We start from the raw sequence: 26463 nt of genomic DNA, 5'->3' as shown, positions 1-26463 counted from the left end.
TTTGTGTGTGTGTGTGTGTGTGTGTGTGTGTCTGTTGTCTGAGAGAGAGGGAGAGAGAGAGAGAGAGAGACATGCACGCTTGGTGAGTAAGAAGCAGAACCTGTGGAATTGAAAACTGGAGAGAGGAGCGTCTCTCCTCCCATCATCTAGCCGTGTGTGAGCTGTAAAGCTTGAATTATGAATGTCAATCACTCGTCATGTGCAGTGGCCGTACCGACTAGCTGGCAATCAGAGAGAGACAATACTAAAGCAACACACAGGTTCTCATGTGTTTGTATATTCATCATGTGACCAGGAACGTGACCACCCCCCCGATGCATCTGCTGGATGTGAAAAATCAAAGTGCGTGGTGATATGAGGGCGCCAGAAGTCCTTCTGTGCTGATCGCCCTGACGCTGTGGCCCGAGCAGCGATTCGAAACGGCGCAAACGGAGACGCGGAGGAGCCGAGGAGGCATGAAGCCAGACACGGAGCCACGGAATATTTGAAACCCATCTTTCGGATGAGGTCACGGATGGATGCTTGAGCTTCGCTTCCTTACTCAGCACTCAATGGGGGGAAATGCAGAGTGCCGCAGTGTGGGCACCACCACGACGATGACGAAGACAGGGAGGAGAGAGAAATACTTTTGCTCTTATCTCTTTCCTTCCCCTCTCAGCCATGCTAGCAGTCCGTCACGAGCTTTAGTCCCGACGGAAATATCTCCATAACTGCTTGGTGCATAAAGACAAAATATATTTCAGACATTCATGGTCCCCAGAGGAGAGATCCTTCTTGGAGATCTCCACCTTACGGTTGACTTTAATGGTTCGGAGGGAAATAGCTCAACTATTGTGTGGATTGCCGTTTTTCTTACGATAATCAGGATCTCGGTAGGATTCATTCCAATGACTTCGGGGGTCCAGGACTTTCCTCTAGCACCAGGAAGACAGCGGCTCCACTTGTTCAGTGACATATTTAAATCCCAGGACTTTTTCACGCTGGTGGCCCCATGATGTTAACATTTATGAATATATATAGTATATATATTGAATGGGTAGTCGTGGAAATTGGTGCACACGCACGGTCCCCAGAGGATGAGCTGGGATTGGATTGGACGTTACATCTCATGCCATAATCTGGCCCAAAACGTCCCACGGTGCATTGGATCATGACCAAATCAGCGTGCTGATGTCGGCATTAACTTCACACAGCTTCAGAGACCGTGGGACGGTTCAGGGATCCGGGAAAGCTCCCTCCGTCACTGTCACAGACGGGTTGTGGAGTTGTGGGCAAAAACTTGAGTCGTCCTTACGCATCTCCCCGACACAGAAGGAGCATGACCTGAATTCTGACAGAAGTTTTAAAAATAGTTGAAGTGACAGTATTTTTGTGCTCTGTCTGTCATCAACGTCAAAATCCTTCTGCGGTGGACGGAAGATCCATTGGACGTGTGAAGTGGTGCTGTGACAGCGGCTTCGGGGGACCATTACACTCCACGTAAATTGAAGTAAGCAAGAAAAAGGGTTAATGGCTGTCTAGACATGATCAGGTTTTTTTTGGACCTGTCCATCATTCCTCTCCTTAGAAATAGTGAGTGTCTCTCTTGTGACTGATGTAATAGATTTAAATAGAGTAAATATAGAATTAAAATAAATTAAAAAACTGTTCTGAAAGCCCACTTTGGTGGTTGATGACAATGACGTCTTCCTCCAGTTTCAACAGCTTTCCAAAGACAAATCAGTAACCATCTCTGTAAATTAAGCCAGATGTTCAAACACACGTTGGATCCATAAACTCTCACATACGCATGTGCGTCACTTTTGCTTTTGAGGAGTGTGGCCGAGAAAAATGAATTTAACACATTGGTGTGTATCCCAAATATTGCGCAATGACCCGTTAAAGAATGTATAGGGCTAAATAATAGCATGGTCTTTTGGGTTAAACGCACTTCACATAACTAAGCCATGCAGATCTTTAAAAGGCAGCGCCACTGACTTCCAAGTCCTAAGACTGCAGTTAATGTGCGTGATAATAGCACACTTATCAAAGCCCTTGCAAGTTGTAATACAGACTGGATTTCCATCCATTTTGTAACTTTTTGTTCTGAGATCAAATTTGGCAGAAGTCCAAGAGGATTGATGCTGCAGTAAGTGTTCAAGCAACATTCATCAACAGGATGTTCCTTTCCTTTTGTTTTAATGCTCAATACTTCAGTGAGTATAAATCACCCCTGTAATGTTTAAAAGGTATTTGACACAATGAAATTCTTATTTAAAATAAAAAAACGACACTTTAAGTGGAAAACAAGTGGGCAAGCCAAACTCACTGTTCAGAGGGCATCCTTACGTCATGTTCAATTCCTCCTCACTACCTCAGGGTTTTGAACATGTGGTGTAATGCTAGGAATTCCATCAAGGAGGCGCCCGAAGTTCACAGCCGTCGTCGCAATCTCTCCACATGCGCACCGGTGCGTCCCTCGCACATCTCCACGGAGCCGACCTTCTCCTTTCCTCTCTTGGCTCAGAAATTTCCAATCAAACCAATTCTTCATTCATCAGCCGCCAATTTTCCAGCTGATCCAGCATTAACGGCATGGGGATATTCGGATGGTTTGTGCCTCCCGGATCCAATCTTCAGATGAAAATCATCACTGCAGCCTTATTTATTTATTTTCATAGCGGGGCCTCCTGTTGCAGGACCAGCCGTCTTTCTGCCAAACCGAGTGGCCAGACCCGTTACCGTCTACATGCTTCGGACATCTGCTGCTATTACCCGAGCTTACCGGGGCATTAACTGAAGCCAATTGCAAATAGTTTGGCAAGCTCTCAGAATTTCACATGAAGTGTGTGACGGTTGGCTTATGAGTGAATGGGAAATGGAAAAACGCACTCGTACTCGAACAGCCCCGTCCCAGCGTTTCCACCATTTTTTGCGCAACATGTCAGTCTCCCACTGGCACCCATTCACACACTGAAGGGTCATTATTAATGTGATGGCCGTGCCGAAGTGGCACCTGCCCATCAGGACTAGCTAACCTACACACACATACACACACACAATAAAAGCAATACCTCCTGTGTAGGTGGACTAGAAGACTATCGAATCAACTTTTTACTTTGTGAATCAGTGTGTGGACCAATAAACAGCAGAAATTACAGTGGGGTGCAGCTTACCGAGAGAGAGAGCTCTTTGTGAGCGAAACACACATAAAAGGTACATTAAATCGGTCATTATGTGATAAAAAGTAGGTATAAGAGATGATACATGTAAGCTTTTATAAGTGGACAACGGAGAGCCAAAGACACCGCAGCTGCACAGTCTGTGCCCTCCAGTGAGGGAAACCGGGTACGTTCATTTGATGATGTACCCTGTACTGTATATTATTCATTACTATGGTGACGTGAGACTGGATGCCGTCTGCGATTTCGCTTTAGACGGTACTCCACCATGGGAGTCGGAAACAAACAGAATCTCATCTTTACATAACAGCGCTTCAGTTGATCCGACCTCGTCTGAGCCGGGAGGGATTGAGCGTCGGATAAGAAGCTGTTGATGTGGTGGACGCCGTTGGCCGAGATAGAACAGTATCATTTTCCTGAGGGGGTGCAGGGTCGTGTTGGGGGGGGGCTCTGAAACAGATGGTTACCCCTGGGTTAAAAGGGTCAGCTGAGCACTTCCCCCCCCCCCCTTATTTCTCGGCTCGGTCTTCGTGCCATAGTCTTGGTGGAGAGCGCTCAGTTGGCGCTTAACCTCCACGCTGCAGTCCGATCGCACGTTACCACACACACACACACACACACACACACACACACACACGCTCCTCCCAGGAAAGAGTGCTTGGAAATGAGCCCACTGCATTCACAGCTGTGTTGCAGCTTTACATCAAAAGACAACAAAAAAATCAACTCAAGTGTTTGAGCTCCTTTCAGGTCACTTTGCTGACGAGGGGGTTGCCCCGCCGACCACAAGGCTGCTGGGCCTGTGCCATGGACAGGTTGTGCCGGACGTTACAGTTACAGAGACTACAGTTTTTACAGTGGTACCCACCATGACCATGTCCGTGTTAGTTTTTTCACCAAAGGCTGTTATATGACTAACAGGAAGAAATGTCAAGTGAGCTGGACACACAAAATACGAGCTCCAAGGTTGGCGTCAAAATCCCAAATCTGTCAAAATGAATCAATATTTAGAGATTTGCCTTCCTCTTCTGTCGGAAGTCTGTGATGAAGATGTTGTGCCCAATTTCAACCTGGTATAAATTACACAACAATTTAATGTTCTGCCATCTGACACCATGTGGTCTGTACAGACTGCAGTCTAAACACATTTATGTGAATGTGCTACTCAGCAAGCGAGGGGTACAAAAAGTTTGGTGCAGCTGGGGGGCTGAAATAATAAATTCTTTACTCATGTTACCGTGTTGGTCTCCTTTATCCAACAAACACAACAAAACAGTGACATCGTCAGCATGTCATCTTGCCGCTGTCTCTTTTTAATTGGGATTGTCTCTCCAATACATGATTATCTTTTCTTCATCTGATATTCCCGGTCCCACCAACCAAAAACCACAGACCTCGTCCAGTCCAGCCAATGACACATTGTTAAATTTGCAGCACGACTGAAACCATCGATCGCTTAGCACATCCGTCTCAGCTTCACGCCGCGCGGAGCGGACCGACGGCCAAGTGGTGACACGTGATGACATTAATCTGTCGGATTCAAAAGACACCAGTCTGCAAGCAGATGGCACACACCCCCGGCCTGCTGAAGCACTCAATCACCTCATTAGACGAGTGCTTCCATCTAACGTGCTTGTAATGGAGCACGCGGCCGACTCGTCGGGAGGGTACGTTCTGCTGGATGTGCTTGTTCGCCACTCGGCGCCGAATGTTTAATTACACATATCTAACTCTCGGATATGATTCAAATAAAATTTAATTTAGGGAAGCACACAGACACACACACACACACACGCACACGCACACGCACATCTGAGAGTGAGAGTGTGACAGTGAGGATTAAAAATACAGCTGGTAAGTGAATCATTTAATCCCCGGCTTAGAGACAGCTGGTTCTACGAAGAGTTGAGACTCAGCCGCCGTCTGCCGACCGAGGCGCAGGAAATGTGGGAGAGAGCGACAGACGGATGGCGAGAGAGAAGCGGGCGGAGCGATTAAAACCGGTACCTCCGCATCTTCGACACTGAGTGACCTCGATGCGCCTGGTTAATGGAGGCCGCCATTTGTTCAGTCCTGTTAAATATGGAGCAGTGTGAGGAGGGAAGGACGGCTGGTAATGGAGGGAGAGGCAGAGGTGCTGGAGGTAACTGACGGAGACGCCGATGTGATGTAACACCCATAATGCCAATGCCTGTAGGGCAGGGGGGGGACCTGGCAGGCCACACAACACTGAATGAGCCGACATGGACGAGTTGACTTTAAACAGGTCATCACAAACACACATACACCGAGGATTTCGGAGCCAGACACAAAAGACGCTAGCCTACTTTTGGAGAGCAATTTGGGGCTGGTCACCTTCCTCGAGGACGCCCCGACCTGAACCACAGGCGCCGCAGCGACCCGCTGTACGAATCTGTATCGCCTGCTGATGTCAAGCAGCTCAGGGCGAGTGCACAAAAGTGTACAGGAGTCTTTCCGAAGTTGTGAAGAATATCAGAAGAGTGGGCCAGAATCCACTGAATGGACCAGGAAGAAGCTCAGCCAGGCCTCGCATGGTGGCGGAATAATAAACACAGTTATTCCCCCCCTCCCCCCACTGCAGGGGAGAGTCATAACATGTTTCCATGAGGAAGTGAGTTCAGTTTTTGTTTGTTTTTATTGGAAAAGGTATTTTACCACATTCACAATAAACATGTAATTACTCTATAAAGTTTGAATCCTGCTGCTGCATGCCCCTCTTGGCCCTGTTTGATATCACTCTCCAACATCTGGGTTGGGTTTTAAGCCCCAGTAGGAAACCAGCCCTATTTAGCAGTGGGTATACATTCCTGTATTTCAAAGTAAAGGGTGAGGTTGACATAAGGCCGTTTTGCATGGCACTGGTATTACCCGGGGAGTCGTTTTTAATGATTGCAGAAGTCTTGAGTACGTAGTTTGTTGAACTCCTCCACCAAGTAACCTACCACATTTTTCCAGAGGTCACGTGATGACATTAGTACTGCTAATATACAAAACGCATATTGCCATGCTCCGTTTGGTAGAAATGGAAGTACCCCAGTAGAGCCCCACCTGTTCCCGTCTGAGCGGAGGTGGTGGACTGTACAAACAGCTGTCAGAGCGCTGCGGACTTCTGAGGAACATTGGACGGAACGATCTACCGAAATGGCACATTTTATGCAAGAACTGGAGGTGAGTCAGATTTGGAGGTGAGTCACGCAGAGTGCAGGCGGTGAAAGAGAAGTCGGCCTTGGTTTTGAGATAAACAAACTGATGGCTTTTTGAAGGCAATTAGGACATGCCCCCCTCACCCCCCGCCCCACACTGTAACTGGAGATTATTTTAACAGGCAGAAGATGCAATGGCTGTGCTTAAGGGGGGGGGGGAAGTCTTTGAAGTGCGCTCTCTCTCTCTCTGGGAGGTTCTGTGGCATGACACCCGGCCAAAGCCCACAAACCGGAGGCTTGAATAACGGCTGTCCCGCTGCGGCCTTCATCCCTTACGGCGAGCAGAATAGGAAACACACCGCGATCCCACACACATATAAACACACAGGCATGAGCTCTTGATCTGCTCGACATGTCCCACGGGCGAACCTCGGATGAGAATAATGCTGACTCAAAGTGTCCGTCTGAGAGGGGGAGTTTGCACACCCATTTCTGTAGGGTCAAAATAAATCTTGCAAAATGAAGACAGATGTGCTTCCTCTCCATTCGGTCCTATGTATAGGTTAATGGCTCGCGTTACCAAGTTACGAGGGACGGCGTCTCTGTCGGCTTCCAAGTTCAAATGAGCTGCAGGAACATATACGGGAGTATTTACGGACCTCGTATGCAATTTATAGGCCCGTGGTTTTGGCCGCGGTGCCAGAACATGACAACACACACTGAGCACTGGTGGCAACTGGTCTTAACACAAAGACACACACACACACTATCCATAAGTTGTCCCATGCCGGATTTCCATGCCCCTTAAAGCCCAAAAGGATCTTCATGGCAAAAACAAACGGCTCTGCTGGCAGTTCTTGTTAAGAAGTTAAAACAGGTAGCAGGAAGTCCAAGACACAAGATAGTGGAATGGAAGTGGAGAGGAAGAGTAATCTCTAAGACCTGGAATCTAGGACTTTAAGATAAACATCCAACAATAAGATGGCGGCAAAACAGCTGATCTGTTGGTTTGTTGAAAATATGACGGAACAGCGTTTTCTGTTAGGACGCTGTGTGAGTCGCTCTCTGCAGAGGACTGTTCTATTATTATTATTCCTCGTTGACTTACCAAAAACAAATTGCTTTTTCAATTAATGGCGTCGGTGTTGTGTGACTTGCACCATGCAGCGCATTCAGTGTGGGCGACGCAGACAGCCACAGTAATGCAGTTTTGATTGTTTCATAATCTAATAATACACTTCATATATAAATCTAAGTGGGGGGAGGTTAACTGCACTATGTCAATTTAAATCAAATTCAAAAACAATACGAGTTGCATTTTAACTAGCAGTCCGGCAACACAATATAAAGGAACCATCTACAAATATGTAAAATATGAAGCTAAGCTTGAGCAAATACAATTTTAATATAACTTACTAACTGTAGATATTACCGTGTGCATTGTCAAACTTGGGTGTGAGATGAAGGTCCTCCTGCAGCACGATTCCTTGATGGTCACGCAGTGTCAGCCACATTTTAATGCATCCAAAGTCAAAACCAAAGTGGTACACATTAGAACTAGCACGACGCTACGCGGCATTTGCCCCCAAAGTAATCCACCTGGAATTAGCACATATTTGCTGAATGCATCAAAATAGCGAAAGCTGAGGCGGATTTACATTTTTTAGCTGTGTGATCTCGAGGCTTTTTTCTGTCTCTCCTCTCATGCAGCACTCAGGGATGTTGCACTGAATGCAGCCCCCAACATCTTGTAAGTGCGTGCATGCTGTCTATCTGCCACCTCTTGCATGCTAAATTGGACCGACAACAACACGGAACACCTCATTTACCTGTCGAGCTAACTTCTCATACATACGAGGCTCCGGAAAACCACAGAAGCCGCTTGGTTCTCCGGCTACTCAGAAACTCCTGACAGCTGTGAAAAACAAACATTCCTTAGTAACGGGAATTTTTTGGGACAACTCAAGAGTACCAGAACAACAGAAGAAGTAGGATGTCGGTGTGTGTGTGTGTCTTTGTTTGCTGCACCGGCAGAAGTACGTGAGCTGTTTGGATGTGTGCTGCATCGTTAGAAAGTAAAGCTGAGGAAGGAGAGAGAGAGAGAGAGAGAGAGAGAGAGAGAGAGATATGCAGGGGTGAGCTCACAGTTCAAGTTTCAAGGCTGAGAAACGGGAGGTTGATTTGAAACAAAGCACTGTGCTATCTGACACGGCTCCTGCCTAAAGAATGAGGTCAAAGTTCACACTTTGGCAATTCCTCCGGCCTTGGGAATGAAACAGGTCAACCTCCCGGAGTGACACAGACAGGTTCTCCACGTGCACGTGCACACACACACACACACACACCAATGTGAACAGGCCCGATTTATTCAATGCCTCAGTTTGCCCCTCCTCTCCTGTAGATGAGGTAATAAGATGTTTGGGTAGCCCAGCGAGAAACTTGGTACCATGGAAGTTAATCCGAGTGGAGAACATGTTACACATCCGTGCCACACAAGACATGTCTCCAGCTTAGTTAACCGTATTTATTGGGAATCTCTGTAGAGGGTAAAATATGATTTATGTATGAACACACGCGCTAATAAGAGAAGACAAACAGAGATTCATCACGTTTTTGGTTCTGGTATAATTAGCTAATGAGTGTAAAATCAAACAGAGCGACTGAGGCTGAGCGGGTGGGAGGGTGTGGGGGGTTGAGTTGGTCCTCAATCAGAAATTGACATATACAAGAATATGTTTGTTTACCGTTGTTTTAAAATGAGCTTGGTATGGTGTTGAAGATCCCTGACAGTAACTTAACCATTCTGCCTCCTAGACAACAGAAAAGAAACAACCACAAAGGGTTTATGAAATATGATGTAACTATATTACAAACAAATATCATGATGCGTCTCTTTAAAGCAAGCGACCACAACAATAGATATTAGTAAAAGGTTGCCAAACAGTAGCAATTAAAAAGTAGCAAATCAAACCAAGCAAAGAAAATCCAAAACACATCTAACAACCCATCGATCAATAACCAGAAGAGCAGGACGGAGCAGCGTGGATAGAATGAAAACTAAACCATAACTGATCAGTTTCCACTCATCTCCTTGTCTACTCAAATCATCTTGACAACAGCACAAAACAAAGAGAAGATTCAGACTGTGCCCCTGTGCATTGCACAGAGATGGGTGAAGCCCGATAAAGGAGACAGAAAGCCCTACGCTCGTAGAATATGATGAATATGTTTTTTATTGTGCTCACGAGATCGCATTAGACTGCTAGGGAGAAGTCCGACAAGTATTTAACTGTGTTTGTGGCCACAAGCTTTTCAGTGAACCTCAGCGCTTTACTTCAAACAACAGAGCGGCTTGTTCGGTTCTGAGAGAGCATCATCATAAGCGTAGGTGGATTAAAAGGTGCATTAAAAATTGCGATGCTCTCAGACAGCCCCACTCGAAGAGAAACAATTGCGTCTAGCGTACGTGAGGTACTTAACTCTGACGGTATTGGTCGATGTGATTCAACTTTCAATTTGTTCTCAGTGGTTTGTCTTCAGAAAAAAAGACAGATGAAAGCATTTGGAATCTCTCTTGATTGTCATCACTGAAGATCATTGAAGACCAAATCCCCTCGTTCACATGAAATAAGTAAGAAACTTCTCAAGTTGCATGATCATTGGTTTAAAAAAATAGTGTAATTAGATGATGAAATACCCACTTAGAATGCAGCGGCCATCGTGCTGCGTTCACGGCCAACGGGAGGAAAGAAGGGCCTCCGCGTGCTCACATCTGCTGGAACGTGGGCGTTAAAGCGAGAGATGCTGTAGGATCGGAGAGTTTATTTTGCAATTCGGTGCAGTTCTAATAAACCGCGGCATCAAAAACACAATCAATACACAGCCACAGCCCCGTGTTAAACGCTTCGATTTACTGCGAAAACTCTGAGGGATTCATTTCAGCTGACAGCTGTCGGATGCGCGCCGTCTATTTCTATAATGTGGGAATCTCTGGTTCATGGCAGAGATTAGCCAATGGCCTGCGTGGGGGATTTGGAGTTGGCGTATTCTTCCAAAAACCGTGTGAATATTCAATAGGACGAAACAAAATGTGTGATGCTTTGACACTTGCTCTTCTATGGCATCGACAGCTGCTCCGCCTCCAGGTGCAGGTGTGAAACGCTATTCAAAATGCTGGAATATTAGATCTTTTGGGTGACTCAGTTTGTATAGACGATGGCTCACAACCAGCCCCCCCCACACACACACTTTGATTTATCCAAATTCCCAAAATGTGTCCTTTCAAATTGCTGGAAAATCATCAAATGACGGCGCCTACTGAGCCAGACGGAAAGGTCCGGGAGCTGCTTCTGGAGTTGGGTTTAGTTTGAATTCAGTGAAAAAAAAAAAAAAACAGTAGCAGCACGTAGAGTCCGTCGTCTCGAAAATGATAACAAAAGGAGAAAGAATGACGTGTTCATTTATCCAAATAGTTGATACAATAAGCATGCTGGAGAACCTCTCACCAATCAATCAAAATAGAATCAAAACAATTACAATCTGTTATTTCTCGTCTCCCTCTCCTAGAAATATTCAACTGAGGAACGTGACATCAGAGGCCGCTCCAACGCCTCCCCGAGGGTCACAATGAATCCGGACCCTCCTTTCATATTATTCATGATCAGCACACTGAGGTCCCTTCCAGCGTTGCCTCCCTGCATCTATGAAATATTAGATTTGATTAATAATTAGGGTTGAATCCTCAACAAGATTGACAGTTATCATTGCTGTTTACTTTTACTGATCTACGGAATGATCACACACGGTGTAAAAGAACATGAGGGGATATTTTCTTACTTCATCCGATCGATTGAAGTCAACCTGGAATCTATGTTGTTGTTAAACATCATCACTACAATATCTGAGTGAGAGAGTTTACACTACTTGGAAAAACAGTCGGATCGCTAAATAACTTGTTATCCTTTCGGTAGGTGTGTAATTAGTTGAATTGTCACTTAGGGAGAGGCACACTGAGAAATAACTCTTTTTATTTATCTCCCATGGGCTGGAGAGAGAATGGGGGGGGCTGTGAATACCTAATTAGGCGATGAATAATTGCCGAGTTAATGGACACCTCAAGATACAATCCTTAATGGGGCTTTGTATTGTGCAGCAGGACAGAGCAATTCTGCTGCAAGTTGCAAAGTCATATTTTTAAGCCTTGATTTTTATGGTCACTGCAGCCGAGCGCTTATCATAATTCTGACAAACGCAGGGTTTCCACCAGATAGCTGGTTAGGCGCGGGGGGAGAGGGGCGAGGGAGAGAGGGGAGGAGGGGGGCAGCTTGTCACTAAAAGTAGAATGGCTAGTCCTCCTTAAAGGTCAGCCAGCCAAAGTTGTTGCTAACTTCAGGGCTAACCAGTTTCACTTTAATCAGCAAAACACGTAGGTCTTGAGGGGTTAAGGCATTTGACACAATAATATATATATATATATATATATATATATATATATATATTATAGCAACTTAGTGCCTGAGGGGGGCTGCAACACACTGGAAGCTATGTAGCTACAGGGAACCCATGCAGACAAGCACAACCACAGTGGGGGAGAGCCTGGACTAAATGTCCTGGATTTAATCTGTCTCAAGTAAACAGTGTTAAGTTTCTCAGTGCGGGATGAATTAAGAAATGTCCAGTATCCATTAGAGCCAGTCTACTGGCATCCCACAATGCAAAGTGCTTTGAGCAGCACAGTCTAGTATAGTTAGGACAACCATGGTCAAAGACCAACAAGGCTCATTTGGTATGCTACTTCATCGCTGTATCACTATATTCATGCCCAACCGAGCCCAACTGTCATTTGCAGTTGTACCAAAGGTTACAGTGAACTGAAAATTGGGTCCCATGTTTCCAATGTGAAGAAGCCCAGCATCTCCACATCTGGTGCAATAGCCGATTGCCGCCTGCAGGGGCAGCTGTGGTCCCCCTCCCCTTCCCCTCTCTGAGCTGACCAGAGCAGGAGAGTGATTGCAGCTGCGGCGGGGGGAGCGTTCCTCGCCCGTCATACCCAGAGACCGGCTGTCACGGTAACGGACCGGCCGCACAGAGCGGCAGCGGGTGGAGATGGAAGAGGCGAGGGAAAGAGAGAGAGCAGCCTCCGGCGGGGCAGAGAGACACAACTACAGGGGCCGTTGTAAATAAAGGCTGGGGATGGGGGAGGGGGTGATGTGACCTGCTCGGCCCCTCAAAGAATGTGAAATCAAGATGCATGATCGATAAGCAAAATTGTGGATCGTTCAAATCCAAGCGGCTGCCGCTTCGATCGCCTACACCCCCCCGGTGCCTCCCGGTCAGGCGATGTATTCGTCTTTTTTGACGTCTTTCTTTCTTTCTTTCTTTCCGTCTACATTTCCCTCATTCAAAATGGGCCTTCGTTTTGAGAGCGCACAGTCCTGGAATTGGATCCCGGGAGCACACATGAAGGGCTCACTCAGCAAGTGTTTATCTTCTCCCTTTTCCCCTCTTCTTTTTAAAATATTTTGCACAAACTGTCCTTTACTTTGATATGAAATAAACTTAAAAGTCAGCAGTGCCCGTCGCTCTTGCGGCGGCATTGAAAAACAATATGCATCTTTCTCTGGACGAGCAGAAACCTCTTTTCATCAATCCGTCTTTGTGCGCACACAAACATCCCGCATAACAACACTCTACCAGTTTCAGATGGCAAACTTCAGAGGGGGGGGGGGGGGGGGGGGGGGAGTTTCTCCTGGATTATTTTAAATTCAACTCCAGAAAACCATCGTAATTACAAGATGCGGGCAGGCCTTTGAATAGCTCTGGCAAACAAGACCTTGATCGGTTTTATGGCTGGAAGCGGACGGCTCACTGAAAATAGGACGTCCACATGGAGACAATTTGGGGTTTTCGCCATGGGGAGCCACAGAGAGACATCCAGAGAGGGCCAGCTCGCTTTTAACTGGTCACGGTGGGTCGTGAAACCAGCGCGTACCAATGAGCCAAACAGTGAAACCGACTCAACTGGTCCACATGAAACTCTTAAAAACTCACCTCCTCTGACATTTGCTCGTGCCAACAGTCCTCGAGCAGACAAAAGCAGGAAAAATGCACACGCATTATTGTTGATTCATAAAACATGAGAGATTTCATGAATCTCCCTCATCGTGCAGCAGCCTGATCTCCTCTCCCACTGGTTAGATGGATGACGTCGCCTGCTTCCATGTCAAAGGCCTCTTCCGGGCTCCTCCGCTCTCACAATGAAACACGATCTCAAGCAGCGCCATTGGCTCAGCGATATTGCTTTGTACCACCCACAGAGAAGGGTCCAGTTTTCATGGCCCCACCATTCGTCGCCTTCAAATTCGCTTTCCACGTACGTGTCACACTTCGGCGAGCACGCAGGGTGGGAGGCGAGGCGCAGACAGGAGGGTGGCTCATTTAGATGAGGAGGTAAAGAGGGAAATGTTTGCGCGGAAATCGTGATGTCACAGATAACCCATTTGTTTCTGGAACCAGTCAGTCTGGTACCAAATGCATGTGTGTGTGTGTGTACAGTATATAAATATCTATGAGTGGATTGTGGAGTATTTGTCAGCCACAGCTGCTTTGTGCTGCTTGACAACTTTCTCCCTCACCTCATTAAATTGCCACAGCGCTCTGAAGTTGGCATGACAGAAATATGGGGTAAATGGTCAGCGGCCTCCGATTGTGCCGCAGTGTCATTACACACCACCGCTTGCTTTGATCAGGTCACATGCAAATGACACCGGGCTGCAGCTAGATAAGCCCACGTCTCTCCCTCCCTCCGGCATTCGATCAAGTGGGATGTGATGTGACCCTTTATGATGTGAGATACACTGAAATGGCCTGAGATGAACGGCATCATATAAGATTTTATTCAATGCCTTTTTTAGTAGGGCTATCAATAGTGTCAAACCAGCGATCCTGTACAGTTCTCCACTGTTTGTTGCTTCTCTGTTTGTTTGTGTGTCCGGCACACCGGAAGTAAACAAAGCATTATCTACGTTTGAGTATTTTGGTGCATTATCCTCGGCCACATTCATCGCATAGATTACAGGGTTATGTTTGACAGGCCTAATCTTTAGCATATTGTGCTGACGCACGTGGAGACGCTGAAACTGTTCAAGTGGGCCCTCAAAATGACACTGTAGCACTAGTTGTTTTGCCAGCGTGTTTAAACAAGGGTCCATCGCGTCATTCATTCATCCACACACGCACATGTGAACTAACAATGGATCATACTGAATATCCTCAAATGTGGGAGTGGTACCGATGTTGCTTCTGACCGACACAGTGTCCAATGATTCACCAAGAGAGAATATATGCAGGGGACAGATTGAATATTGACACCGGTGTAGGACATGCTGATGTATATGTTTTATGTGTTTTAAGTCTTTTTAATGCTGGACTTCTGCTGTTTACCAAATTAAACACATACATCCCATGACTGCTCCACACTTGAATTCAAAGACAATTAATTATGTGGGGAAAAATCTTTTAAGATCCCATTAACCTGTACTTGCGGGTCAACACAAAGGTCCTCCTGGATCGAGTTCTTAATCTATTCTGCCACATTTGATCTGCGAACCCGAGTGTTGTCATTACCCCGAAAGCGTCGCTCAGAAGTCTCACAGATGCCGCGCACCAGTCCCGAGCCGCCGTGCGGCGGCACAGCCAATGAGGTGTTGCGGACCCTCGTCCAATCGGTTTCTGGGGGAAATCATACACTCCCGGGTGACGCTGACAGACCTCTCCGAAAACTTGCGAGAACTTGTGGCCGAGGTGACAGATTGGAAAGGAGCTGATGGAGGGAATGCGCCCTGCATCACTTGTATCACACGCTGAACATTCGCTCTCTGTCAGTCTCCGTGGAGGAAAATACACTCAAGTTTTCTCCAGCAAGACATTATTCCTGAAATAATCCCCTCGCCCTGAATCGGAGTCCCAAGATGCACTTCTGCCGCCAGAAGGTCACACACAGCTTGATGGAATTGGGACAGCGGTGCTAAAAGTATCCTTTCGAATCAGGCCGATAGTGTAATAACCGGTTTAAATGCAAGCCAGCATCCAGTCAACATTTACGCGCATCACCCAGTTAGCTCGCGCTAACGTATCAATCTATCCGATAGGCATGATATCCGTGACTCAAAGACAAAATATTCTGCTTTATTGACCGAGATGCACACGCTTTTAGATCATTCTCAGTGAGATGTTTCAGCGTTGAGTTCCTCGACTGTCTCCCGTTTCACCCCCCAGCCTCCTCCGTCCTTTGACCTCTGGCTGTGATCATAAAGAAGACGCTGTGAGGCTTCTACGTGACGTGCAGGAGACTAATGGGAGGAAGGAGACCTAGGGGAGGGAGGGAGGGAGGGAGGGAGGGGAGGGGAGGGGACGCCCCGCTGGTGGTACTCGCACATTTGAGGGCTAATGAGGGCGGCGGTGGCTTGGAAATGAAATGATTCCACTATTATACCCTTCAGAACAAAAAAATGAATTATTAAAAACTCACATTTTCCATCTTGCTCTCCACACCAGAAATTCCAGAGCCATTGTCGGCTCGCAGGATTAACGATACTTGAGGGGCGCGGAGAGGGAGTGGATTACTTCATGTTTGAAGCTTGGGTCAAATTTTGGTGCAGAGAGCTCATGCTCATTGTTATGATTCTCTTAAGAGCATCAATGACCTAATTACTGGACCCATTATGGGTCGAGCGGCATCCAGATCTTTTTTATCAACTTTTCCATTCTTTTAACCATTCAAAAAAACCCCAAAAGGATTGTACATTGCATTAAAATGTTATCAGCATCTCAATGAATTGAAGGGATTTTGACAGAATCCTAGTGGGACTATTTTTAAACACCCAGTTGTTTGTCTTTGACGAAGAATTTATCAACATAACACTTTTTCGTCAGAGAGGGGCCGAGATATTGGGAGCCACAGGGGGGAGGCGTCCACTGGTCCAAGGGGAATTGATGCCAGATGGTGTTCTCATTGAACAAATTAAAAACAGCACAAATGGAGAAAGTGGACCGGCGGGTTTGGTCGCCCTGACCCGGGCGCACACGCTGCCACAGTCGCACATGAAACCTAACCGGCTGCTGGGCGTAAAGTTATTCAGGTCGTTCATCAGCCGCTAATCTGTTCGTCCCTCGCTCGGAGCAGCCGCGGGAGGCCAGGTGGATAACTCCTCCACGAAGCTCGCCGGTTCTGTTCCGACGGAAGAAAAACTCTCCTCGAGAGGAACGTTACACGCCGACCAGGAAACACATTACAGCGCGTCTTTTCTTTTTCCGTTATGACTAAAGGTCCCTCCAGCGCCCCAAAAGGGCAAATCAGTTCCATGCAGCGATACGTCAACCTGCAGAGCAGCGAAATGAATCACCCCCGTCCGTTGCTGTGGCTCGGATACTTAAAAAGGAGTTGGTGTGTGGTTGTCATGGCAACGCATACCGCACATGAGATGCACAATCAGAACGGTATGGCGATGTGATGGAGCGAGTCGGCACGACGAGGTGGGATGGCTGCTCGGATGGGAGCAAGAGATTTAAATGAGAAGATTGTTCCGTGGTGACATGTTTGTTGGATGGGAGGCCAGCACACACACACACACACACACACACACACACACGCATGTTTCTGCAGTAGAGAAAGAAGGATGGGAGCAATCATCTGATCACATCTGTACTTTACAGGCGTTGAAGAAATCCGTCATTGGCCGAGTGATCATCCTCGGAGCCTCTGATGCGTCTTTTCCCTGATGAACTGGGAGCCGTAGTGAGATTATATTTCCCAGATAAAGTGCCTTTGCTATTGGTGATCAAACTCTGCCACTCTGTTTTCACAATGAATAAAGCTGCAAAACTTCATCTATCACGTAACTGAAGTTACTGAAGCGGAGTATATCGAAATAAAATGATTCCCCTTTATCAGGTTTATCTCTGAGTTCTCCTCTGATGGAGCTTTTCAGCGTATAGTGTGATAGCTTTTGTTTTTTTGCGCAAGAAAAGTTCCTCACAACTACAAGCTTTTGCTCTCTGCTGCCCTTCTTCTCTAGTGGGGGAGTCACATGCCGCCTCTAGAACAGCAGGAAGGAGGACACCCTTCCCCTGGAGCTTTCCACACTCACACACACACACACACACACACACACACACACACACTTCCAGAGGATAGAAGAAATAGATCTGGGGTTTAAACTTTTTCTCTCGGGCAACCACCCAAAAAACCTGCGACCTGCCCTATATCTGCGGGCCCAGAACAAAGACCATCCCACCTGCTTACCCGTCAAGCCAGATTTGAAAGGATGAACTGGGATGTTACTTTCCTGTCTTTGTGGTTTCTAGGCTCAGGAAGTTACTTCACAAAGCCTTTTCAGGCTGGAGCGGAAGAGTTCAGCGAGTTCTTCAAAGTACGCGCGGACGCGGCGAGAAACGCGCTGCAGGGTGCTGGGGAACGCGCTTCTACCGAGATGAAAGTTCCACGGGGCGCTGAAGCTGGAGCATCTTCTACTGAAAAAAGGGAAATACATACACATTATACTCACCATGCAGGCCTACAGGGCGAACAGCTCGGTACACAAACAGATTTTGGCTTGGGTTTCACCGCAATGTGAGATTCTGACCTACGACGTTCAAGGGCTTTTGGCAGGCGGGTGGGTTACTTATTTAATTACCTGCCGTGTTGACATCCAAAGTGAGAGAACTATTAGCGTTTTGTTTTGAAAGGGTTTCCTCTGCAGTAGAAAATGCTGGTGGCGGTAAATATTATTACACAAACTCTGGCGACCTCCACGGAGAGCCATTTCCGTGCCTTCAATTCCAGAGAAACAATTGGGTGGATAATTGACAGCCCGTATCCATCACTGGACCGGCAGTGCTGCTTTGCAGTTACTGGCACGTGAAGCGGGAACGGGCATCAAAGACATCACAGCGAGAGTAATGGCCGTCGGACCGCAGGAAGCCTTCAGCACCGCTTTGGACCGAGCGCATCATAAAGCTCTTCAGAAACGGAAGAAAGCTTCCACCTGGAGTGTTGTTTTCTCTGCAATGGAAAATGTTGAAAAAATGACTGTGTTTCTCCACTCACAGTTTGCCCATTTCTTCCAGAAAACCATTAAACAACGCAGGCGCGAGAAGTGCAGTTCAAAACTTTAAGACAATGAAAATCTTGACACGGAATCATTAGTTAGCAAAAGGGCGTTCTTTAATAACTGTACTTCACAGGTTTATTGTTTTTACTTTAGGGAAAAAAAAACAATGCTCAAAGATATGAGTGTCCACCAGTACTGACCAATATGCACCAGTCGACAGATCGGTTGGATATACAAAAGGAGACATTTTCACTTTTAGACTTAATGATGATCCTCCAATGAACCCCTCTGCTTTGTACTCGTCTAAACAGCTCAGAGTAAAAGCCTAGAGAATAAATAGAGAACAATAAGAGATAAGCTGATGAATACATGAAGGAACAAATCGTTTTTTTTCCCCCTTCGGTTGAGAATTAGTTGACTCGGACAATCTTTTTTATTCCTATCGATTCCCAAATGTTGCCATGAGGTTGGAAATTATGACTCGCACTGAGTGAGCGGCATGGAATCATGTTGCAAAAAGAAAAAACACAAGGAAAGAAGGAGTTTCTTCCGTGGTGTAACAGCAGGCCAAAAGCTACACAGCGGGGAAGACATGTGTACAGGTTGTAATGAAAATCCTGCCAGGTGTGATCAACGTAGTTTTATTTGGAAAACATGAAGAAAAAAAAATGTATTTGGAGTGAAGCTGCGTCAGACCATGTCCAGATGTCAAGGTTGTTGGGCTGGGAGAACGCGTAATATAAGCTTAAAAGGGATTATTGTGGATCAAATGTTTTTCTTGAGAACAATTTCTAAGATAGTACCAACATATCTACAGACACATCACAGCCTACATACTATTTGTTAAATTATCACACAAGGTGACTTGCAACCAGAAAAAGGAAAGGTGCATAGAGAAGTAGAAAGAATGAGATTAATGAAAACAGCTATTTTAGGGCTTTTGATCAAGTATTTATGAAGAAAAAGACATAATCCCCAGTGGTTGGGTTGATAAGAAAGTTTGAGTGCTGAAAGCGAGACAAAAATAAGAGAAACTTAAAAAAAATGCAACTTCAAAATCACAAACAAATGTGCCAGCATTTAAAACCAGGATCTATGAGTTTTTTCTAAAGGAATTTATTAATAAGCTTTATTGATAATTGTATGTCTAGCATAATGTGTTTCTGGATAAAAGATCAGAGAAAAATGCACACATTGACCCTATGAGTCGATTTGCAGGTCCTTTGACCTTAGTCTAATTCTATGGGATGATGATGATGACAATCTCTAGCCAATGACCAATTAAACATTATGGATGGCTTCCTCCATTACTAATGTAAAACATACAACTAACTGAAGATGGACCATCTGATTCAGTGCCTAATTCAAAACCACTGTACGAGAACCCGCGCTTTTAATAAAAACACAGCAGCCTTCTCCTGCCACCAAGTATTTTCAAGACATGACTGAAAAGAGCTGAGATGGAATAGAACTCGTCACGTGTTCACTTTGCCCCATTGGGCTGCGGTGATGTGATTGGCGCGGGACGCGTCTCATCTCCTCACACACGTGAATTTATTACCCGCAATTAGACGAACGCATCGATTTATTCTTGTTTTTCTAAATCGGGATCTTCCGGAATGGAGGGCTGTTAAATAAAGTTCCTTTTGACGTTTAAGGATCCTTTTTTTTTTTAATTCTGTCCATCGCGCCTCGATGCCCCTTTGCGATGAAGCTGCAGAGCGAGCATCCAGAGAAGACAGCACTTGCTCCTTTTCATATTCGAGAGTAACCCAAGTGGGAAAGAAACATTGTGGCGCCTTAGAGGTGGAAGGGGGGGGGGCGGACCTTTACCCCCCTCCACCTCTAAAGAGCCACGCTACATACAGTAGGGTATGATAGGAACCCCATAAGTAGATTAAAAAAAGAGAGGAAAACTTACCACGCCGGTGTCCAGCTGCTCGGTAGTCTGGGACGGAGCCGCTCCAGTCAGGGGTAAAAACCCAAAAATGTGCACCAACAGCAGCATCTCCGGGGAAATATTCCTCATGCACTTGTGTGAGAAGCGGAGAAAACACGAATGCCCTTTGACAGTCGGGTCGCGCGTGGGCTCAGACACCGACCCCCGACAGCCGCATCCACGGAAAAGGGGGAGGGGGGGGGGGGGGGGGGTAAAGCAAAAAAAAAAAAAGGAAAATCACACGCTGACACACTGGGTGCAAATGATGCCCTGAATAAGTCTACCTCACTGCTGAAACACATTCAAACCGGTGACAGCCGAAAAACACGAGAGCGAAAACTACGAACAAGTGGTCGGAACCCGAGCTGAACTGCGTCTTGTGGTCTCGGGTCGAGCCCGTAGCGGGTGATATCCCCCCCGGAGCAGAGCGCACGAGCTGCTACTCTCCGCTGGAGAAGGAGAGAGCAGCTGCGCGCGGTTTTGTGTCGCGGGCGAGCAGAGATCAATCGCAAGTTGGCGACATTAACCTTTTGCACTTCCGGCTGCAATGCTCAAAATAAAATCGCCACTGATGGAATTTAAAGTAATAAATGCGACGAGAGCACTTCCCCTATGCGTAGATGTGGTAGTCTCATTAAGGTTATTATCAAAAAAAAAAAAAATTCCAGTAACGTTTACATGAGATGATTTGAGATGAATTAATTGCATTTCATAGCTGGATAGATTTGTGTAAATTCGATTAATGCCAAACATTAGCTGAGGGTAGTAAACGAATAGTAATAGAATAGTAGTATATATTCTTACTAATAGTAGTAAGAATACGAGTTGTTAGTGCTCTTTACAGTTTCATATCTCTGTATTTTGTTGTAATTTGAAAACCCAACCCCAGGGCTGTAAAAACGTGTAGCCTGTGTGGGTTCATTAAACTACATTCAACTCATATTTTAAAGGGTCAACTGAATCAAATAATAAAGTGAGGCAATGTAATAGTAGGTTGTTGAGTAGTTTTAGGCAGCATAAACCTTTGAGCCTGAGCTTTTATTTTGAAGCTTTGTTTTCAAACTTCCAGCCGTTTACAATATGACACTCTTTCTGATTTTATTTACACAGCTGGGATAATATTTGAGTTTGGCTTGATGTGCCCTTTCAGTTAATCTCTTTGCCCTTTATTCATGTCATCCAAAACTATATAATCAATAGTAATGGAAGTCTGGCCATATTGTTGCACTAGCAATGTTGTATAACATGATACTGTGAAATAGATGGGCATGCTTATACATCAGTTAGTGCTTCAATTGATGATTAATAATACAGTTACAATCGAAAAAGTTTAATAAAAAAAATCCTCATTTGAAAAAATGAATTTAAAAGGAAGTCTGCTGTCAATTAAAGTTGGAACAACCTGATTAACAAGAAATTACTTTTTATTTTCTCAGTTTGAAGCTCAAAGCATCAGAGTGCCGTAACATCAAGCAAGATCCTTCACATTCAATCCCCCAAAATGGCAGTTATCCACCATCACGAAATGTCCTCCAGCCACATTCCAAAAAACCTTATTAGTCGTAGCGGTGCTGACCTGTAGACGACCCCGCACCGCTGTACTCACACCTCTCTGGAGGGCACATGTAGAAAGGACATTGTGCAATGGAATTTCAAACAGTTGAGCTCAATCAAAAGGATCGCCATCGACTTCCTCCACAACATCAAGGTGAATTATCCATTTAAGGCTTGAATCATAATGCGGATGCACGCACACACCTCGGAGGCCACCCACATGCAGGCGGCCACATCTTGACTATTCTATGTCTACCTTGACTGACAGACTCCTTTACCTGAAGTGCATTGACTCTAATGGTTCACAGCCTCGTGTCTCCACTGCAAAGAAATGAATAATGAGTGCGTGAAGACAAGCGCCCACGTACACAAATTAAGCGCATCCAGCTTATCTCCAGGTGGACGTATTGAATTTTTCTCTTTGAGACAGAATTCAATGTAATACTTAATGTTTATACCCTATTTTTCCATCGGTAGGTCCCGACGCGCAGGGAAGAACCGAGCAATGCATTGAGACCCAATTAAATCCACATATCAGTAAATCTAGCTCCCTTCTTGACATGCAGAAAGGGCGCTTGTCACTGAAATGCACAGGTTTTGTACACCTCATTACACTTCTATATTCCTCATGTCGTTTGTAAAAAAACAGAACTGTGGAGGTATTCTCCATGAAGACATTGCCGGACAACCGGTTAACGGACACAAATCCACCAGCCGACTCTTTGCTTCCCATGAGGAGAACTCAATGAATGTATTCAAATGTTACGTTAAATATAAAACTTTCCTCTATCCCTTCCATAATTTGGGAACTATTTCATCCGTCAAGCCACAAAAGGCCATACGTGCATACGCACCTCCTCGGCTCGGCTTATTCAGATTGTGTACAGCAGTCGTTCATCACTGGTCCACGGGAGAAAAACATGAAAAATGTGTTTCTGCACATTTTCGCTGTGTGCAGAAGGCTTCAAGTCCCAGTCCCAGTTAGACACAAAAGGCCCCATATTATGATAATTCTAGGAGCTAAATGTATTGTATATGTAGCTTCAGTCATTCTGTTGACCATTAAAGACACGCCCTCCATTCATTCATCTCTCCTTTGCACATTTCACCTGGAGTGGTTCCCAACCGTGACAATATTTTACAGAGCAAAAAAAGCTCATTTACCTTTTGACAGATCGTAATGTGTATGCAAACCCTTTGCTCAGAGTGGCGGCGGACTGGAGAGAGTTTGTCGGCCGCCATTGCAGCACTCGCGTTTTATTACTCACTGTATTGTTTTGTGCCAAGTTGGCTGCAGACCCCTTTCACCGGTGAGGATAAAATCCTGAAGATTAATTCTTATTGTCAAATATCTGTCCGTGCCATCGAATGGTGTGGTGTATTATGGGGGAGGAGTGACGTTGGGTTTTTTGTGTAGCTTAGTTTGATGTTTCATGATGGAGACAATGTGTGCCGTTCTTAATGATGTAATTCATACTTAATGAATTTTGCATTCACACTGTCAGCTCTACTTAATGGGCTTAATGGGCGAGTTACCATTGCGATGTACAAAAAATAGCACAATGTTCATTAATCTCTTTGTCTCATCTACTGTGTGTGAGTGTTTGTAGGGGAGTGTGTTCCATATTAAGTTTTAATAAAGTCTAAAGTTTACTTATTTATATTACGCCACAATATGCTGTGCACAGCTTGTCTGTATTTATTAACTTTCCCATGCAAGTGATTTTTCTCAGGATCATTATGATCCTCAACATTATTATTACATGTCATTTAGATGACACTTTTGTTCAAAGCAACTTACATTGGATTATAACCCATGCGTTACATTTTGCCTGGGGAGCAATTAGAGGTTGGGTGTTTTGCTCAGGTAGACCTCGACATGGCACAGCCGGGATTTGAACCACCAACCTTGCGGCTCGCAGTGCATCCCACTACTCCATGCGCCGCCATCGCCCATGAAGTCATTCAATAAAGGAGCATCAAAACAGTCAACAAGTCAACAAAGCCGCTATCGGGGAGGGTCATGCGTTACCAGGACCGACCTCTGTGAGGAGACACGGCAGCTTCCCAACCAGCTCGACCACGAGGCTCAGCGTACCAGCGTTCTCTGGGCCTCTGTGATGTAGGAAGAGAACTTCCCCCCCCTCCCCCCCCTGTACCACCTGCTCACCCAATAGACGGTATTTAACGAGGATTCATCAATTAAAATTGGTTTGCATTTAAGATCTACGGTTTGGCTTTGAGTCCTGTTATAGTGTTCAAAAAATTACAAGCTCTCGGAAACTGCTTTATCACCCGTTTGAGAAATGAGAGGGAACGTTTTTGGCAGATGTTGTTAGGTAGAGCACTACTGTAAATGGAGCAGTTTTAATAGCCGTTAAAACCTCAGAAGCTCATAGTCTTTATGCCAGAGTTTACTGAAAGAGCAGTAGGCGGCGTTCACAGAGATCAACATGTCTGCGAAGCGTCTTTAACCACGGAACGGGTTACCTCAAAGGTGTTTCTGTGGTTTTGAACTGCTTTGTGAAATCTCTATTGAATGCACTCAGACTCTGTTTCATGTCGTGAGTTCTCAAGCATCTCTTTACAGGGGATTCTACAGTAGTTCACGAGAAGGCTCTGTTGGCCTTGTCCTCAATATTGGGATGTTTATTTCCCTCCAGAAAGGTTTTCCATTTATGTTTCTAATTGTAACACAGTGTGTGAGTCGTCAGTTAAAGAAACAACTAACTTCTCGACCTTCGAGTCAAACACATCTGCCTGTTGTAAGTTTTTATGTTTACTACCCATAATACAGCGGAATAGAATACAATCCACATGCATGCAACACGGTGGAGTAAGAGGCCATATCATTCACCAAATGTGATGCTCCACAATCACCTGGGAGCTCACTTCAGATCCGATGACTTAAAACAGCAAATCACTGCTGGTGTGAAAGCAAAGTAAGCAAGAAGTTCCCTTTTTAGACATTTATCTGAATGGGAGACAGACATTTTTAAAAAGCTCCTCCCACTCTGTTTGGACTAATTTCCCCCTTTTATTTTTACAAAAGACTGAATTGTTGTCACATTTCTGAGCACCACTGCTTGTTTTACATTCACTCTGGTGCAGCTTCACACCAAAAACTAATTCATAAACAGAAAGAGTCCTATTGAGTTGTTTGCTATACAGTTCTCCCTTGTCCTTCACAGAAGGGGAACAAGGCATTAGAAAAAAATAAATAGATACAACTTCCATCTAATCATCTCGGAAAGAATGCATAGCAACAGCCTGGAGAGGTCACTGGTCTATCATGGGTAGAGAGAAATTGAGTTTTGTTCTGTGATAATCCCGAATCTACCACCCTGAGTATGTTTGAATGTGGAAAAACTTCCATCCTGCACATTTTTATTTCACTTTTCACTTTCAGCTAACAAAGCTGATGTGTCTTCATACAGCTTATGTGTCGGCATCAAGTATGCCGACACATAAGTGAAAATGACAGGGCGAAAGACCACAGTATCTATTGATCAAGGCTATTGTTGCATCTAAAATCTATGATGTTTTTCTATAATTTACCGTACTCAGTACTTGATTTCCTAGACAGATAAACGGCTTAATGCCCAAAGAAAAGTCAGGGCCAGATTGCTGCACTCCTCTTACGATAAGGGCCTCATTTGTAAAAGCCTCTCGAGGGCTGCGTTCCACCATAAGATTATTTTACATGTGTTTAAGTGATTACAGTGTGTTTACAGTATGTATGTGTTTCCACTTAAATCATTAAGTCACATAGAACTGTTGTAGCTGCTGTTCATCCATTTATGAGTACATAAATTAATATATCTACCAAGGTAGATGAGTCTTACACAAGCCTCATTTTTAAACTCTTCCCATATGGGATCAATTAAGTTTATGTTAGATGGGTTTATGTTAGAGGGGCGAGCCCCTCTGGTCTTCTCATCAACCTAACCTTTCATTAATTTCGGCTCCAGTTCCAAATTCCAGTTTCCAAAAGAGAAATTGGAATTATTATTTAAATAATCTGCTCCTTAATCAAGTTACATTTTAGAGCTTGATAAAAAAAATGGAATAGAATATCATTTTCAGATGTTGCCTCATTTCCTTTTTGAGTTACATGAGAATATTGATACTACTCTTACCTTTCTGGTAAATATGAAGCCAAGAAATAAAGCAACCCCAGATAAATCTGCATATACTGGTTTATGTACCTATGTTTTTTACAGATTAAATAAATGATTCAAAAGGTACTACCAGATGGCTTTTGCGAGCTTTGGACACAACCAGGCGAGTTGTTTCACCCCTATTTCCTGTCAATGCAAAGGAGGACGTCCGATATCCGTGAGATCACAAAAGCAGGCAGACCCAATCATCATTCATTCGCTGCCTAGATTCCAAAAGAGGAAACGTGAGAGAAACATGAGAGAAACACCTCTTGAAACCACAGCGCTCGTTGCCCTCTATGTCCTCTGAAGGCGGTGCCCGTTACTGTCAGCGTTACCCCGGGAGAGGCTCCCGCCTTGAGACTGTGACGCTTC

At 45.2% G+C, this 26463-nt stretch overlaps 1 protein-coding gene across 1 annotated transcript in view; it reads right to left on the bottom strand.

Moving 5' to 3' along the window:
- LOC119226954 (matrix metalloproteinase-17-like) overlaps positions 1 to 20589 on the bottom strand; it is a 49753-nt gene extending 29164 nt beyond the window's left edge. Inside the window, exon 1 of the mRNA XM_037485360.2 lies at positions 20357 to 20589. Coding sequence (XP_037341257.2) covers positions 20357 to 20464 — 108 coding nt within the window. The 5' untranslated portion in view covers positions 20465 to 20589. The remainder of the gene's footprint in view (positions 1 to 20356) is intronic.
- Positions 20590 to 26463: the final 5874 nt, after the last annotated feature.

The sequence above is a fragment of the Pungitius pungitius genome, chromosome 18 (genome assembly GCF_949316345.1).
Source record: "Pungitius pungitius chromosome 18, fPunPun2.1, whole genome shotgun sequence".
Lineage (NCBI taxonomy): Eukaryota > Metazoa > Chordata > Actinopteri > Perciformes > Gasterosteidae > Pungitius > Pungitius pungitius.
This window is presented reverse-complemented; position numbering and strand designations above follow the sequence as displayed.